General features: G+C 32.4%; 1 protein-coding gene and 1 long non-coding RNA gene across 3 annotated transcripts; one reads left to right on the top strand and one right to left on the bottom strand.

The window, feature by feature from the left end:
* The first annotated feature begins 2,958 nt into the window (after positions 1-2,958).
* On the top strand, positions 2,959-5,271 carry LOC134709815 (uncharacterized). Its single transcript, XR_010106054.1, has 3 exons — positions 2,959-3,129; positions 4,078-4,738; positions 5,183-5,271. It is a non-coding gene; the product is annotated as an uncharacterized LOC134709815 (long non-coding RNA).
* A 3,301-nt stretch (positions 5,272-8,572) lies between these two features.
* Positions 8,573-17,860, bottom strand: LOC134709814 (monocarboxylate transporter 12-like). 2 transcript variants are annotated; one of them, XM_063569952.1, is made up of 7 exons: positions 17,760-17,799; positions 17,240-17,362; positions 15,935-16,176; positions 14,849-14,992; positions 11,690-12,469; positions 9,876-10,001; positions 8,573-8,834 (listed from the first exon to the last, which is right to left on the bottom strand). In XM_063569952.1, exons 3-7 carry the CDS (start codon positions 16,173-16,175, stop codon positions 8,689-8,691), a joined length of 1,437 nt encoding a protein of 478 aa, XP_063426022.1. In that variant the 5' UTR covers position 16,176; positions 17,240-17,362; positions 17,760-17,799; the 3' UTR covers positions 8,573-8,688. The 2 variants fall into 2 exon arrangements, with proteins under 2 accessions (XP_063426022.1, XP_063426023.1); XM_063569953.1 differs by lacking the exon at positions 17,240-17,362 and having other exon boundaries at positions 17,760-17,860.
* Positions 17,861-18,227: the final 367 nt, after the last annotated feature.

Here is an 18,227-nt window from a genome sequence, read left to right as displayed (position 1 = left end):
AAATGTTTTTATGACTTTTTTATACAGCCGTGCTGGATCTATGTGATCACTTCGGATTTTGAGATGTTGCAGAATTATATCATAATACTCAAGTCGTCAATACTAGTCGATTGAAATTTTCATATTTATATTTACAGACAACACTCTTAACTTTTAGTGATCTTTAGTAAAACATTGGTTGATGGGCAAATTTATTTTAACTGTAAAATTAATTAAAACTTTGGCATGATTCATTGTCATATGTTAGTTGTATGACAATGGTTTTATTTACCATAATTTAGACATAAGAAGATAGAAAATAACTAAAATAATGATTTACGTACTTCTTACGGGTAGTAAAATGCAACTGATAGAACCATTTAAAAATTAAACACATATAACAAAACAGTACTTGAGAACTATATCCCTTGACCACGAATAAAGTGTCTGAAGCCTATTTGACATTAAAAAAAGGATATTTCTTATTATTATAAACTTTACACAACGACAATTTTCTCTCAATAACGAAGTGTTTTATTTCAAAAACACCATTTGCATAAGTTTTCAATTTATCTACATATTAATGCAGACCCATATATTTATTGTTATTTAAATAAATAATATTTAATGGATGTAGTCTGTAAATCCAGACTAGAGGCTCTAAAGAGCCTGTGTCGCTCACCTTGGTCTATGTGAATATTAAACAAAGGAAGCAGATTGAAAATTGACTACAAAGGTCAATAACTCCTACAGGAGTCAATTGACCATTTCGTTCATGTTGACTTATTTGTAGATCTTACTTTGCTGAACATTATTGCTGTTTACAGTTTACCTATATCTATAATAATATTCAATATAATAACCAAAAACAGCAAAATTTCCTTAAAATTACCAATTCAGGGGCCGCAACCCAAAAAACAGGTTGTCCAATTCTGAAAATTTCAGGGCAGATAGATCTTGACCTGATTAACAATTTTACTTCATGTCAGATTTTCTCTAAATTATTTGGTTTTTGAGTTATAAGCCAAAAACTGCATTTTACCCCTATGTTCTATTTTTAGCCGTGGCGGCCATCTTGGTTTGATGGCCAGGTCACGCCACACATTTTTTAAACAAGAAACCCCAAAGATGATTGTGGCCAAGTTTGGATCAATTTGGCACAGCAGTTTCAGAGAAGAAGATTTTAGTAAAAGATATATAAAATTTACGAAAAAATGGTTAAAAATTGACTTTAAAGGGCAATAACTCCTAAAGAGGTCAACTGACCATTTTGGTCATGTTGACTTATTTGTAAATCTGACCTTGCTGAACATTATTGCTGTTTACAGTTTACCTATATCTATAATAATATTCAATATAATAACCAAAAACAGCAAAATTTCCTTCAAATTACCAATTCAGGGGCCGCAACCCCAAAACAGGTTGTCCAATTCATCTGAAAATTTCAGGGCAGATAGATCCTCACCTGATTAACAATTTAACCCAATGTCAGATTTGCTCTAAATGCTTTGGTTTTTGAGTTATAAGCCAAAAACTGCATTTTACCCCTATGTTCTATTTATAGCCATGGCGGTCATCTTGGTTAGTTGGCGGGGTCACCGGACACAATTTTTAAACTAGATACCCCAATGATGATTGTGGCCAAGTTTCAAATAATTTGGCCCAGCAGTTTCAGAGGAGAAGATTTTTCTAAAAGATTACTAAGATTTACGAAAAATGGTTAAAAATTGACTATAAAGGGCAATAACTCCTAAAGTGGTCAACTGATCATTTTGGTCATGTTGACTTATTTGTAGATCTTACTTTGCTGAACATTATTGCCTTTTACAGTTTATCTCTATCTGAAATAATATTCAAGATAATAACCAAAAACAACAAAATTTCCTTAAAATTACCAATTCAGGGGCAGCAACCTAACAACAGAATGTCAGATTCATCTGAAAATTTCAGGGCAGATAGATCTTCACCTGATTAACAATATTACCCCATGTCAGATTTGCCCTAAATGCTTTGGTTTTTGAGTTATAAGCCAAAAACTGCATTTTACCCCTATGTTCTATTTATAGCCATGGCGGCCATCTTGGTTAGCTGGCGGGGTCACCGGACACAATTTTTAAACTAGATACCCCAATGATGATTGTGGCCAAGTTTGGTTAAATTTGGCCCAGTAGTTTAAGAGGAGAAGATTTTTGTAAAAGTTAACGACGGACGACGACGACGGACGACGACGGACGACGACGGACGCCGGACGCAAAGTGATGAGAAAAGCTCACTTGGCCCTTCGGGCCAGGTGAGCTAAAAATCAGCTGACAACGCATATTAGCACATGGTCAACAAGCATTTCTTAGCTTTCTTAATTGGTGTCAATATCCACATGACTCGAACCTTACAATGAACTTACTTCTAGGAATTATCTATAAAATTGCAGCAATGAATGTGAGTAATAAACAATGAGCAATTTGAAGTTTGAATATGTTTACAAAAAACAATAAAGACTAAGTATTAGAGACAAAATTTGCTGGGGTACATGTTCGTTTAGTATTCTTATAGAATATTTTGCATTATACTTTAATAATAATTTATATGTGTTTACATGCATACGTATGTGTTTAAGTCGACTTCTGTGGGTGTGTGTGACATTCTTAGTACAATGTATCTTGATATTCAAAAAGCAATATGGATTTCAACCAATATATGTCTTTTCATAATATCGAAGATTGATTCAGTTATGTCACAAATATAGCATATACCATACCACATCAAGAAAGGGGGAAACATTGCAACTACGATGACAAAACAACTAAAAGCAACACGGTAAGGGAGGAATAACACATATTGGTGTGTATGTTCATTGGACATACTGTACTTGGCTGCTAAAACAGTATTATATATATACAAGCGCTACTTGCAATTATTTTAGTCAGCTACAGCTATTTAGTGGACAACAAACTCCTGTTTTGACACATCAGGTAATGAATGAGCAAGATAAATAAAATAACATGTTTTAAAGTTTGAATTGTAATTTTTGCAGGGTGGAACGTTGCCTCCAGTATTGTATATTCAAGCCGACAACTGCTGGCGGGAAAACAAAAATAAATATGTTTTATCGTTTTTTGCGAGTTACTGGTGCACATGAAAGTATTTCAAGAGGTAGACATTTGATATCTTATAGCCTACAGTAATCATACTACTGTTAGATAATATAATTCCTATCTAAAAAAAATCCAGGGAATACAATCATGACAATGAACACACATATTTTTATGCCCCACCTACGATAGTAGAGGGGCATTATGTTTTCTGGTCTGTGCGTCCGTTCGTCTGTTCGTCCGTCCGTCCGTCCGTCCGTCCGTCCGTCCGTCCGTCCGTCCGTCCGTCCGTCTGTTCGTCCGTCTGTCCCGCTTCAGGTTAAAGTTTTTGGTCAAGGTAGTTTTTGATGAAGTTGAAGTCCAATCAACATGAAACTTAGTATACATGTTCCCTTTGATAAGATCATTCTAATTTTAATGCCAAGTTAGAGAATTTATTCCAATTTCACTGTCCACTAAACATAGAAAATGATAGTGCGAGTGGGGCATCCGTGTACTGTGGACACATTCTTGTTTTCTACTGAATTGAGCGAAGATTCCTCCTACCATTTTTATAAGGGTCGTATCATTATGTATTAACATGAATAACTGTATCCAAATGGACATGATGAATAAGATATAATAAACCGAGAAAATATACCGACGGAGAATCATAATGAAAAGTCAATTAGGATAAATCATCTTAATATTCAACAGTAAAACAACTATGACAAACCATTACCTAAAAATATAAAGTAACTGCAGTACCACCGGAAAACTCGGTTAACAGCTCCTCAAGGGACACCCGTCGTATTTTCAGACCAACTGAATTCATGATATTTATCAAGTGTTATATATATAAATACTCCACATACATCCACTATCATGACTGTCGGAATATTGCGTCAGAGAAATGTCAAAACAATAAGCAAAAGAATGTACAAGAATCGTTATGCGGACAATTTAAAGTGCAAATCAATATAAAATTTGATAGAATTTATTTTTGAAAATATTTTTTTTTTTTTGGCAGGTTCACCTTTCTTTTCTGTATGTTGGGCATACACATGAGGATATTGACGCCGATTTCAGCAAAATAGCAGATTCCCTCAATCGAAATGACACAGAAACAATCCCTGAGCTTTTTGATCTATTACCAAATCCAAGCAATTTAATTTGGCAATACAACATTAGGAACTGGCTTGAACCATTTATTGCTGATGTACGGAAACATACCAAGCCATTACATTATAACTTTACAATGGCTGAAGTATCTAATAAGCTTAAATTGTGTTACAAATCCAATCATGCTTGGCATTGGAAGATTTCAACAAGTGGAATGTTCATGTTTAACGAGAAAGGTGAAGTAGAATTGCTAAAGGGTGTACCAAAAGTCTCCACGCCAGTTTTTGACAAAATATCTATCGAAAAAATTGAAAGTGGAATTATTGACTGGAAATGTCTCTTCACGGATCAAATAGAACATCACCAATTTAATTGGTGGAAGAGCCGGGTTAACTACATAAAGAAATTAAGAGATGATAATCAATTTATGAATATGAAAAGTAAAATCATACAAAAGGCAGTACTTTGATAAATTACCGAAAATTAGAGCGACACCAGACTGTTCGGATGATAACAACCCACCAAAGGAAATAGAGGACACGGTAAATCAAGAGCTTAAAAAACACGAGGTAAGAACTAAATAATCATCAACGATTCTGACCTCGTCCACAAAGTCCCCTTTCTCCGCTGTCAATTTAAAGTCTTCAGTTGACACACAAATTATATTCCGATTCCAATGTTTTTATTCTATTATTTATTTTCATTTTAGTTTTAATATGTGTGTCTGGACTATAACATACATGTACAAAGATTTTATTTTATTTCGTACTTTCTTTGTAGTTTTAATATTTTTGCCTGGACGACACAAAAACACAGACATTATTGCAAGATCTTGCAAGGTTTTCATCGAAGGGAATAGTGTGACTTTATTTGTTTAATACATCATTTTCCTTCTACAATTTCATTTATAGTTCATAGACAATACTATGTCTGTATGTTTACATCATAAATCAAGGGAATTTTATAACTTACTGTTATATACTAGTAGAACATTAGTATTTTTTTAATCATAGATACAGATTACCCAGAAAAGAAAAAGAAAACAAAGTGAATAAGTCAAAACCAGACCTGAATTGAAAAAGCAGAAGAAAGGCAAAAAAGGTACGCTATTGTACAGTTCTTGTTACAGTGTCATTTGGAATGTTGGAGGGACAATGACGATTTTGTTCGATGCCGATACCGGTGGCAATCATTATCACTGTTTGCTATTGCAAAAAAACGGACATATTTTAGTTTGTTTGAATATTCAAAATATTCATAGGAGGAGTTGGCATATGATATATTGCTTATATAATTCTTTTAGTTCAACTGATTTCAAAGTATTTTTTAATAAGTTAGGTCACACGCGTTGTCTTTGCTTGCTAATATTACTGAGGAAAATAAATATTTTTCTTCTTTTCAAATTAAATATTTTTCATTTGAGCAAAACATCTGGACTTTTTATTAGTAAACTCAACTTGAAATCGGAAATTGACTACTTTATAATATTTATTTGTTTTTCTTTGATCATCAATCAACAACATTTAAGGTCGAAATCAATTGTTTTTTTGTTGTTTTTTTTGTATTTCCAGGAAATAAGAAGAACATGCTAACTAGACGCACCATATATAATAGCTCAAATGCATATGGCTATATATGTCAAAAGAAACAGATATTTTATTCTATAATACAGGAACTAATAGAACTCATTTTCATTTTTGATTTGATTTGTTTTATACATGAGTTATCATGATATTTGTTGTGGCTATTTTACCTAGAAGTTGAACAACATATGGTTTCAACAGCAACAGAACAATTATGTTTTATTCAAAATATTGTGCATGCTTTAATATGTAATTTTCAAGAATTTAAATTTTCTGTTTGTGCTGAACTGACATTAAACAGTTTGTAATTATGTTTTCTTTAAAAAAAACATTGATTTCTATCTCGTTTACTTTCCTTTAATTTGATGAATACACGAATACGTGGTAGCGTGATCACCCCGAGTGTGAGAGGTCGTAGGTTAGAACCCGGCTGGTTGAAAACAGAGACTTTAGAAATTGTATGTGTTGCTTCTCCACTTTGCACGCAGCATGAAGGAGTTTGACCAAAGGATTGATTGGCTCGAAGTGATAATGCTATGTCCGTTTCGGTGGACTGTTATCTTATGAACAACATGACGGTTGTCACATGTGAAGCAGTATTTTCTTCCCTTTCGGAGTTGCTGAGATCATCCCTGGCTTTTGGTGGGATTCGTGTTGCTTGTAGGTTTTAATTTCTTTGACGTTTCTTCTTCACTATTGCTTGTCTTTTTTTTGTAGCCATGGCGTTAGTTTAGTATCGATTTATGAGTTTGAATGTCCCTCTGGTATCTTTTACTCCTCCTTTATGAATTAGCTTGTTAAAAATCCGACTCAGCGTGTGGTTCAAGTGAAAAGTTATTTTTCATGTTACATTAACTTGTTCTTGTCCTGAATATGCATATTTATTTCCCGCTTATATAAGCCACCATAATCACCGAGATTCATCTTTTATTTCGTATTTGAATGTTTCAAAGTCATTTAAAGTCTTGTACATGTACATTTATTTAGCTAGTGTTAATTATGACCTTCAAATCTAAGGCTCGGTATCTAACTTTGCAAAATGATTTAAAGCAGTATTTTCACTAGCTTGACTTGCTTGCAATAAAAAAGAAAACTCAGTCGAAAGGTGCATTGAGAATCACACTGCTTTTCCAAGCTTCACCTTATAAATGTTCGTCATTTTTATATTCAAGATTGGCGTTTTTAGACGGAAAGTAAATCTTTGCAAAATGCTGTAGAAATGGATAAATACACATAATGGGGACATTTCCCCATTCCGTGTTTATTGTTTATTTCTTCGACATAGAAAATGACCAATTACACAGCCTGTTTTAAAGATAATTTTCATGTGGGGCAATTTCCCCAATATTGTTTAGTGTTCACGTATGTGTTGTCTTCCTGTATGGATGTTTTTCCACTACTTGTAATTTAATGGGGAAATTTCCCCATTTCGTATTCTTTTATCACCATATTGAAAGTCATATTTAATTTGGGGATATTTCCCCACTGTATTCATGATGTTAATTACAGTTACTAACACACACGTCTTAAAATTATAATTATATCTTAAGAAAAGTGGGGATATTTCCCCAGTCTGAAGATCATTTTTTCTGGAGATATTTCCCCAGTCTAAAGGTCTTTTTATTCCGGGGATATTTCCCCATTTTCATTTTTTTTAAATTCATTATGATCATAGATGAGGAATAATTTCAGTGTTAACATTTTTATGTATGTTATAGCAAGGACTTACATCATTCTTTGTTGCTGCATGAATATAAAGTTAACATCAGGTGTAATTCTGGATACATTTTCACTAATTTTTAGCAACTGAATCGCCTTGCCTTCTTCAAATAAATATGTTTTTTACAATAATCGTTGACAATCTTTTTGTTTACCGAATTTGAAACCACACTAAAAAGAGAATAAAATAGATATTCTCTTTTTCAAATAGAACGCGTTTTACATGTAATTTATACGTGTTTCTCGTTTCTCGCTTTTTATATAGATATGACCGTCGGTTTTCCCGTTTGAATGATTTTGCACTAGTAATTTTTGGACCCTTTATAGCTTGTTGTTCGGTGTGACCCAAGGCTCTGTGTTGAAGGCCGTACATTGATCTATAATTATTTACTTTTCTTAAATTATTATTTGGATGGAGAGTTGTCTCATTGGCACTAACACCACATCTTCCTATATCTATTGACATCTAAAGCACAAATTGTGCCAGAGTAGGGCTACTTTTACAGATGTTTTGACTATCACATTAGTCTTTGATTCACTGTATAATTAGTGATCAGGAAAACCTTTGCACTTCGTTTGCAAGTATACTTCGAAAAAATACAAAGTTCAACTATCTCCCAAAAGTAGAAATATTGATAAAAATCAAAACTCTGGCTACGTACGTGCATATGTCCAAGATATGTGCAAACAGCCAGCAAAGTGAAACAATCCGATCATTCAAACTGTAGGAGGAAATTTGAGTAATAAGTAAATGCACCGTTTATATGTCAAAGATGACAAAGTCAAATACGTCCCATTTGAACAAACATTGATAAGAATCTAAACCGGGACCACATGAAAACTTTTAAAATGTGTACAAAGAGCCAACAAAGTGAAAACTTCTTAGCATTCAAACTGCATGCAGGAAATATATGGAAATAACTATAAACCTATAACGGAACTGACAAAAGAATGAACAAACGGAAAGACAGACGGACTGAGATACAACAATATCTCCCTTACTTATAGTTTCGGGGGCATCAAAATTGCTCTCTGTCTTGTGTGAATAACAAGATCACGTGATTTTTTAATTTGATTTATTATTTAACACATGCGTATGGATTGTCAAAACAGAGATTTGGAACACTTAAACAAAATATATTGCAAAACTTAATCCGTATGTCTCATAGAGACAATAGATAAACATGCCTTTCACTTTTATGACATCAAATGTGTCCTTATTCTCTGCTTATGCCATATAGATTCTTTGTTTTATTTCTTCTGTAAAGAGGTATAAAACATAACACGACTCCGCTAAATATAACCAGACCACCAACAAAATAGAAAGGAATGCTGTAACTACCAGTGCCATCATATAGCCACCCTGAAATAAAAAAAAGTATATGTCGGTTGTATGATTAATAGAGCGTATGTTAGGTCCTTATTTGTATACCATGCCGACCCTGAATACCTTACTTATTTATTAATTTATTAACATTTGTATACATCATATAAATTCTTTCAAATAAAAAGATAACTATCAAGCTTTAATATTTAGAGACGAGCAGAACTTCAGACTGACAACGCCTTGGCTAAAAATGAAAAAAAAAACAGACAATCAATAGTACACATGACAAAGGATTGACCCTTATATTTGATTGATTCTCTTGGAAGAAAATTGATTGACCCTTATATTCTATTATTTCTCTTGAAAGACATGGATTGACCGTTATATTCTATCACTATCTTGGAAGGACATGAATTTACCCTTATATTCTATCAATTCTCTTGAATCTCGTTGATTGACCTATTTAAGGTCTATAAATTTTCTTGAACGTCGTTGATGGGCCTCAAAAGGTTTTTTTATTTCGAGCCGTTTCACAAATAAACGTTTAGACCGAAATCAGTGTTAAAATAGCCGTAACGTTTTGCATTAGTTTTTTTTTGTTTTATTACCTTAAATCATTAAATTAATATTTATTAGCTTTGTTGGTTTTTTTTGGTTTTTTTTTTATAATGGTCAATGTCTAGGTTGCCTTTTTTAATAACATATTCAGTCTAGTGATAAACGATTTACATGAGCGATGAATTTAAATTGTTTTTTTTTTATGTTTTCCAATACGATAAGATTAAATTATTAATCCGCTGTTGTGAGATGTATAATCTTTGATATAATTTTACATTTAACATGTACTTTTAAGGAGTATCATGTAAAACATTATCTTCTGACCTTTCGGTGTCGCGAGTTCAACTCTGTTATAAGTGGGGATTTTGTTGGTAAGTCTTTAGTTTTCTATGTAGTGTGTTGTGGTAAGGTGTATCTTTTCGTGAGTTTGCTACGGAGTTAACAGTTTTTCATCGACTTATGAGTCTTGATTTGGACCTTATTATCTCCAGCCTCTTTTTGATATCTTATAAAACTTACCACATATAGGTGGACCTATGAGTGTACCAAATCCCTGGAACATCATAAGTAGTCCTAATGCTTTGTCTAAACGTTTTGATCCCAGTAGGTCAACCAGTATCACAGTATTTAAACTTACGAACACACCTGTATTAATATAGAAATCAAATATCTTTTAATTGAGAAAAAAACTTAAAATTGTGGTTTATTTTTAGTATAAACTCAAAAATTGTGATCGATATACATAGTTAAATATTCTAAATAGTGTATAGAAATATAAGAGTATGTTTGACATCTCTTTGTTTGATATGTCATGGTTTTATATCAGCTCATTTGAGCAAAAAGACATCCTCAAACGATGGAGCAGGATCTTCTAACCCTGACGGAACAACTACGAATACTCCCGATTTTGTGTTGGTTTTTTTTTGCATTTTGGGTACCGTTTGCTTTTTGTTGATATTTTATTTCCATGACATAGTCAATGTGTTTTAAAGTTTAAATATATTTGTTGTATCTTTTGTCCCAATTATATAGTGAAAGGTATATTGTCGTTTATATGCAATTCTTAATAACGTTGTTCAACTCAGATTAATTTGGAATAGATGCGTGTAAACAGTTATAATCAACAAAGCAAATTCTTGTTTAAAAGGAAAAGAATCTACAATCAAATATATAATTTTGATGGTGGGACGCCCCCTCATCCCCAACAAATCTGCTGCTAGTTGATTGGTATTTAATTACTATACTTTGGCTTTTAACAAAAATTCTAAGAATTCTGCTGAGAAACAAAATTATTACATGGTACGGTTACGAGAAAAACAAATATAAATATCAGGATTTCAGTAATAAGACCCGATTAAACTATTTAAAAAGAATATTAAAATGCATATGTGCCATACCATATAAGTATTTGGGATGTACACGTACGGTCCGGTTATATGTGTATGGTCTGACCATATATGAGTATACTCATACGGTCTAGTACGAATTGGACCATATAAGTTCAACATCTCCCATAGCCATAGTATAAGACTTTTATATGCCAAATGCACTTCAAAGTTTGTATAAATTTTAATCTTTACAAATAATATTACCCTACATAATAATCGGTGAAGAGCCTATGATTTGGTACTCTTAGAGAAACAAAGCTTTCTTTTTTCAATCTTTGCATTAGTTTTCGACACGTTTTGATCTAATTTTCTTAGTTTATTTTCAATAGATCTTTTTTTATAATGCAATGTAATGTCTATCCAATATATTTGGCGGGTTTAATAGTGATGCTCCTAAATACCATCTCAAAACATTTTTTCTAACATTCTGTTTACTTCAAATAACTTCAATTTCTTAATTTCAATGTATTACTGCTAAATACAGGAGCTAAATAGATGACTTTTTAAAATAAGTGAATCATTTAGTTATTATTACATTTCCAATTGATTTTTTAATATCAATTCTAGATTTCAGTTATGTTGGTCTGTAAATAAAAGACTGTTATATAAATTTGTCTCAAATAAACTTGACCAACTTCTTAAAATAAGTCAGACAGTATACGTATTTTGCAAAACTATGTTAACGGTCCAGATCTTACAAGTATGGTCCAAATACTCATATGGTCTGATACAAATACATGGTTATACATTTAGCACGCTTCAAACGAAATAACATTCTATCGCTTTATACAAAAAATATATTTTCATCGTTAACGGCATTCGTTAAATTATCGGCCAACATCGATACTTGATTATCGAGAAGCATCGGTTTTCATAATGAAATATTTTAAAAGTTGCGATTTAAAATTCATTTCAAAAGACGTAAAGGAGAGAAAAACTACTTACCAATAAACGTTCCATAAACAGCTGAGTACATCATCAGATATATATTACTATCGTTTAGTGGATTCAACACATTAGCAGTTCCACAAATAATCAGCGACATGCTGTAAAGCAAAAGCCGATTTACACACTTTTGATCTGCTATCCATCCAAAAATAATACGTCCAAATGTATTTGAAATGCCAATAATTGAAAGCAGAAATGCACTGTCAAATTGGCTCATACCTTTTTCCTCAGCTCTGTCCGGTAAATACACATATGGAGTATTAAATCCAAGGGCTGTGAAGTAATTCGACACAACAAATATGGTAAATATCGGGTTTGTTAATAAACCAAAGTCAAAATGTCTAGAAAAGCAGCTTGCAACAGTACTGTCAGAAGAGTCTGGTGATGTTCCTGATTCTTTCTGTGATGCTTGTAACCCTTCATTCTCATTTTTCTCAATCTTAGTTATTTGCTTATTTGTGATCGGTTTATCTTCTAAACTTGATAGATAAATTGCTTCCTTCCTGATCACATACTCTTCATCCGTTTTATTAATCTTGTTTTGAACCGGTCGAAAGAAAGCTCCACACAAAACTATGTTCAGTATGAACCCTGCTTCCAATAGAATAGCACCTCTCCAACCATATTCGTCTATCAGAATGCGCACAACTGGAGCAAATACAAATGTTCCTACTCCTGAACCACTTACAGATATACCAAGAGCAAAAGATCGTCTCTTTTCAAAATGTTGTCCCACACATACTAATGTGGATAAAAATATACCACCAAATCCAATACCTGAAAGTAATATTCTATATTGTTTTACACTTTTAAACGAAGAATTTAAAGAAACATGTGGTCCGAGAACACAGTTATCGTCTTTTGATTTTCGTTGTCCACGAATATAGTCCTTAGTGTGGACAGTGTGTTACTTGTCAATGTTTGTTATACCCCTTCCAAAGATATTTCTCCATGTTTTATTGCTCATATAGCAAGTAGAGGGGTGAAATGACACTTTTAAAAAAAAATTCGGTCATAAATATTAATGTAAAGTAGTGATTAGGTCCAGCTGAAAAAGGTCAAAAATTAGCACTTCGGATGCTGTCAAAAGATTTCAAGACCCCCTTAACATAACATTGTCCATATTTTGAGTTAGAGCTGATGAAGTTTTCTATAATTTTGATATAATTTGTCCCAAAAGTAGTACAACACACTGTAAAATATTATTGAGAAAGCGCAGGTGGGATTTTTTTAATTTTCATTTATTGTCTAAAAGAAATGCACTACGAAATAACTGTGTACTCGGACCATGTATATCTTTGTACTTTTTTAAATAAAGAATTCCTTCTTCACTTCTCAATATATTAAACATAAAAATTGTACAAGTGTGGTATGATTGGCAATGATGCAACTATTCACACAGAGTTTAAATGACTATGAAAACAGCACTTTTAGTTCACCATACAACCTTCAACCATTAATACAAAATATAAAATGCCTGCTTTATTTGATGCAAGTCACATGAATACTTGTTTTTTAATGATAAAGATGAGTATACGATATTAAGTTTTTGAAAGTGTGAGCCGATTTTGACACCTGTACATTGTCTATATTACAATATGTAAAAAAATAAAGTCTCGTAGAGTAGTTATAGATATTTAAAATGATTCAACTTTAATTTTAGACTTGTATCATCATGATTACCAGTGTTTAGTCTATTTATTAACGACCCGACTTGGTTACATTTAAAAGAGAGATTCACCAACATGTACAAATGTACCATTATTTTCATACTTTAAACGACAAAATTATTTAACATCACTACCTGTGTGACGTTTACATTATAACCGACTGATGTTCATCAAACGCGCGATTCTACGTCAAAGTAAATGTTAATCTATTCGGTCCCAGCACTTAAAATCTTTTAATCCTTTATGGGTGGATTTAACATACATAAATATGATACTAAAATGAATAAGTTTGTTAAATTTAATGTATATTTTAAGTGTAAAAGATTTGCTTGTTTTATTATTATTAAAATTATAACACAATAATTAAGTTACATGTATGTTTCATCATGATATGTTATTCTGATTGGCTAACTGCAATATCGCATAATCCCTTAATCAACTTCATTTCAAATGAATTGAAACATTCATGTTGACATCTGCTTCTACAATATAGTACACAAGTAAATAAAAGAAAACTTGATAGTGAAAAGTAAAATCACAAAATTACTGAAGTCCGAGAAAAATTCAGAACGGAAAGTTCCTTATCAAATGATAAAAAACTTCAAAGGAATGGACAACAATTGTAATAATTCTGACTTGGAACTGGCATTTTGTCATTTTTTTCAAATGCAGAAAATGGTGGAATGAACCTGGTTTTATAGCGTTTTTCATAATCGTGTTTTCATGATCATAGCGAACAAATGTAATTATAATTCTTGAATGCTTCATTTGTATAATTTTCCTGTTACAACATTTTGATTTTTTCCAGAAAAAAAATAAGGATTTTCTTATTCCATGAATAGATTACCTTAGCCGTATTTGGCACACCTTTTTGGAGTTTTTGGTCCTGAATGCTTTTTAACTTGTACTTGTTTGCCTTTATAACTTTTTGGATTTGAGCGTCACTGATGGATCTTATGTAGACGAAACGCGCGTCTGGTGTACGAAATTATAATCCTGGTACCTTTGATAACTTTATAGTAACGTCATATGGTTGGAAAAGCGTTGTCCGTGCGTACATTGTTAGAATGGAGCGCAAAAAATGTACATCAATATAATAAACTTTGATGCGCGTGTCATACATGTGTAAGGTTTAGCTAGCTATAAAACCAGGTTGAATCGACCTTACCTGTACTTTGGAAAAAAGGGTGCTTAATGCTCTTAAAGTTTGTACTTATTTGGCCTATTAGTTTCTATGTATCGAACGTCTCTATTTTTTTTTTTAAATAAGACGAACTTGGCGTACAAATGTATAACCTGGTATCTTTGATACATTTTTCTCAACTCTCATTGCAGGCTTTTGTCTTAGAAAATCAAAACACCTTATCCCTTAGTTATAGGCTATGTACTTACTAATTTGGTCGTGCCTATTTTCAAATTGTGAAACATTTTTAAATTGATTAAAATGTTTCTCATGTTTATAAAATTTGTTTTCTTTCTCAATTACCTGTGAGAATTCCAAGTGAACAGTACAGAAAATACACACTGGTTGCAAAACAGCTAATGATAAATCCAGTGGTAGCAATAAGAGCACCTAATATACACACTGATCGACATCCGAATCTATTCGTCAGAGCTCCGGTTATTGGACCTTTCAATAGAAAAAGGCAAATTAATAAACTATCACATTTGCTTAAATTGATCTATATGTAAGGAAAATTAATTTTGGTGGAACTAAGAGGGCTTATTTCCTACTCCGGTCTAAAACAAAAGTCACGCCTGATGTAATATGATAGATTACGCTATTATTTCATCAATTTATTTTTTTCTATGTAGTTTTATTTTGAATGAATCATATAAATGTCATGGGCTTGATTGACAATTAATGTATCAAATTTATTACGAGAGGGATTTTAAAACTAACACTGCCGGTAAATGTGGGTTTGTGTGTAGGCAAACGGACTCCTTAATAAATAGGTGCAAGGGTTCTTTTTCGTGCATTGCATTGTATTGACTGTTTCATTCCGTCCTGAAAGGGTTTCTTATTTAAATATACCGCGTAGTAAAATAGGACTTCCGATTTTAGCAAGGGTTTAATACCAGACAGATGGAGTCAAGGGATTACCTTCTTATATACCACAGTCAATAAAATCGCCTTTGTTATAATAGTCATTTTCAGGAACAATGATTTTATATATAGTCAGACTAAACTAAAGCCCTAACATAAGTAACAAGGAAAAATTAAAGAAATTGCATATGTCTTGGTAATAAGTTAAAAATGGTGAAAAATAAGTGTTCTGCATCGGTTTAGAAATAGCGAGCGATTTGGCGAAATCGTCTGCGCTAAATGAAGCAGGGGGTGTTCATTATTTATACTATTTTAACAATTGCATGACTGTTGAGCTGTTATACCACCAATTGGATTCCCTATATGTTCAACAAAATTTTGCAATTTTCACAGCTTTCCTAATATTTAACTTTTAGACTAATTCATGTAAACAAATGGATCTTTTATAGTGAAAACACAGGACCTAAAAAGGCTACCGTTGACATCTATGTAAATAATTACTTCATTGTAACCTTTAACACTTACCTACTGTAAGCATAGTTCCTGGAATAAGGGAGGTTATCCAAGCGGTTTTTCCTTTTCCTTCCTTAAATTCATCAAGAAATTCTATATATAATATTCCCAGTGTAAATAACATTCCGTCAGCTAGCACATGCGCCATGAAAGCAGAAGCAACGATAACCCATCCCCAACCGCCATCCTTGTCTTTCTCTTGGGTTATGATATTTGTTTCATAATCACTATTTTCCTCCTTTTGTTTCTCCATTCTTCAAAATATGATCATCTAAACAGTTTTATGAGCACCAGAAACTATTTTACACTGTGTGGTGTTTTTTTTATAGTAATACGAAGTACAAATTTGGCTTAAACCTGAATATACGTTGACAGTCACCCCGCAATGTAAACTATCAACGAATTGACTAATACAGAAAAGTATGTTGATTCATTTCATATTTTTACTTTCAGTCGAGAAGTACATGAGCGTGACAAACAACTTGTCCTTTTTTAGACAGCACTACTTATAACCGTGTTTTGTATACAATTTAAAAAAAATGTTTTTATACATATGACATGAACATATTAAAATCTAGTCAAATCAAATTCTAACTGTGCATGTAAGTGCATATTGTAAAGGCCGTGGTGTAGTGGTTAGTGCATCGGACTACTAACACAAAGGTTCCTGGTTCGATTCCCGTTTGGGATGAAAATTTCAGGAACTCAATTTTCGGCTCTCCCTTGACACCATTTGCGAGTATGGTCTTGAGGAAACGATGATAGTCCGTCGGACGGGGACGATAAATGGCTGACCCGTGTTAAGAGAGAGCCATATCTCTTGCACGTTAAAGACACCCTTGTAGATTTCGAAAAAGAGTAGGCTTATGCCGCTACAAGGCAGTACTCGCACCCGCAAAGTGGAAAGGGATTAATATAAGTTGTAAAAACTTGTTTCCCAATCCACTATAAACAAATATGTTTAAACTAAACTAATATTGTAAAGGTGACAAATTCTAGGCCAAACCTAAATCTAGTTTATTTTGTGATTTTACATTTTATATAATAATAGTTGAAAGTAACATCAACTCGTATCCACTTAGTATAGATCCCCTCAAAATCAACATACTTTATATCCTTGTATCAATTAAGGACTTGAAAGCCGAGACTACGATAAATAATCATTTTTTTATAATTTTAAGCTTTCGGCTATAACGTGTAAACAAATGGTGAATTTCTTACTTTTACTTGTGACGTAAATATTACAACAAGAACTGTTTATTAGTTTTGTTATTGGTTTACTTTGAAACTTTTTAATAAAAAAAAGTCTTTACTTACATTTTTTTATTGGCGCTTCCTACTTTAACACAATAACCTTTAGACTGACCAGTAAATGTATCAATGAGGTCAACATTTTGAAGTATTCATGCATGGTCCATTTGTATGTGTATCACTTGAACTCTATTGATAGATTTTATATAATGGTTGACCTAAGGTTTGACAGTATATCATTCAACATACAGCATAACAGAATTAAAGTGAGCAATAAAGATTGCCACCAGCTAAAAAAATGCCTTTAATATATTTGTTAGGTTTTTCATGCCTCATGTTGTTGAACTGCCGAGTCCTGTCATTATACACGTTATATATTTCACTACGTTTAAATTTATTTTGATTGTGTAACATACATGCAGTTATCAGTCAGTGCCATCTCTCTATTAATAACAGTCTTAACAGTCTTCAGCATTTTAAGTTAAAAGACTTGTTTTGTTTAAATAAATTGCATGATGTCGTAGCAACTATAACTTGAAAAGTCTCCCCTGTATTTTCAACATAAGCAATATACTGAGTGACTTACTTTTTTTCATCTATGCTTTCCTCCTTTTTTTTCCTTTCACATAATGACCTTTAAACTGACCAGTAAATTATTCATAAGGTCAAGATTTTAATATATTCCCGCATGGTCCAGTTATTTGTAAATCACTTTAACCCTAATTATAGATTAACTTTAATGGTTTACCTAAGGTTTGATAGTATACAATCCCATATACAAAGCATATTTAAAGTGACCAACAAAGACTGACACCAGATTGAATTTTGCCTTTAATATTTTTTAAAGGAGTGCAATTGTACCGGATATGAATAGAATTATTCAACCATTATTTTCACTTTTATAATATATTCATTAAAATCGCATGTTTTGCCTTCTATTTTATTTTATTCCGATAATATCCTTTGCACGTGATATAGCATAAGTAAATGCTAGACATCATATTATATTTGAACATGATAAAATAATAAACTCATAATATCAAACACTGTAAAC

This window comes from Mytilus trossulus, chromosome 3 (assembly GCF_036588685.1).
Source record: "Mytilus trossulus isolate FHL-02 chromosome 3, PNRI_Mtr1.1.1.hap1, whole genome shotgun sequence".
Classification (NCBI taxonomy): Eukaryota; Metazoa; Mollusca; class Bivalvia; order Mytilida; family Mytilidae; genus Mytilus; species Mytilus trossulus.
Note: the sequence above shows the minus strand (reverse complement) of the source record. Positions and strands in the feature narration are given on the sequence as shown.

Bases quoted from the DNA above. Each gene is read 5' to 3' on its own strand.
- LOC134709814 (XM_063569953.1), bottom strand. From the start codon at position 16,175: ATGGAGAAACAAAAGGAGGAAAATAGTGATTATGAAACAAATATCATA. The intron at 14,993-15,934 runs GTAAGTGTTAAA...TTCTATTGAAAG, and splicing joins AGGAACTATGCTTACAGTAG to GTCCAATAACCGGAGCTCTG. The intron at 8,835-9,875 runs GTAAGTTTTATA...TTTTTATTTCAG, and splicing joins CATAGGTCCACCTATATGTG to GGTGGCTATATGATGGCACT.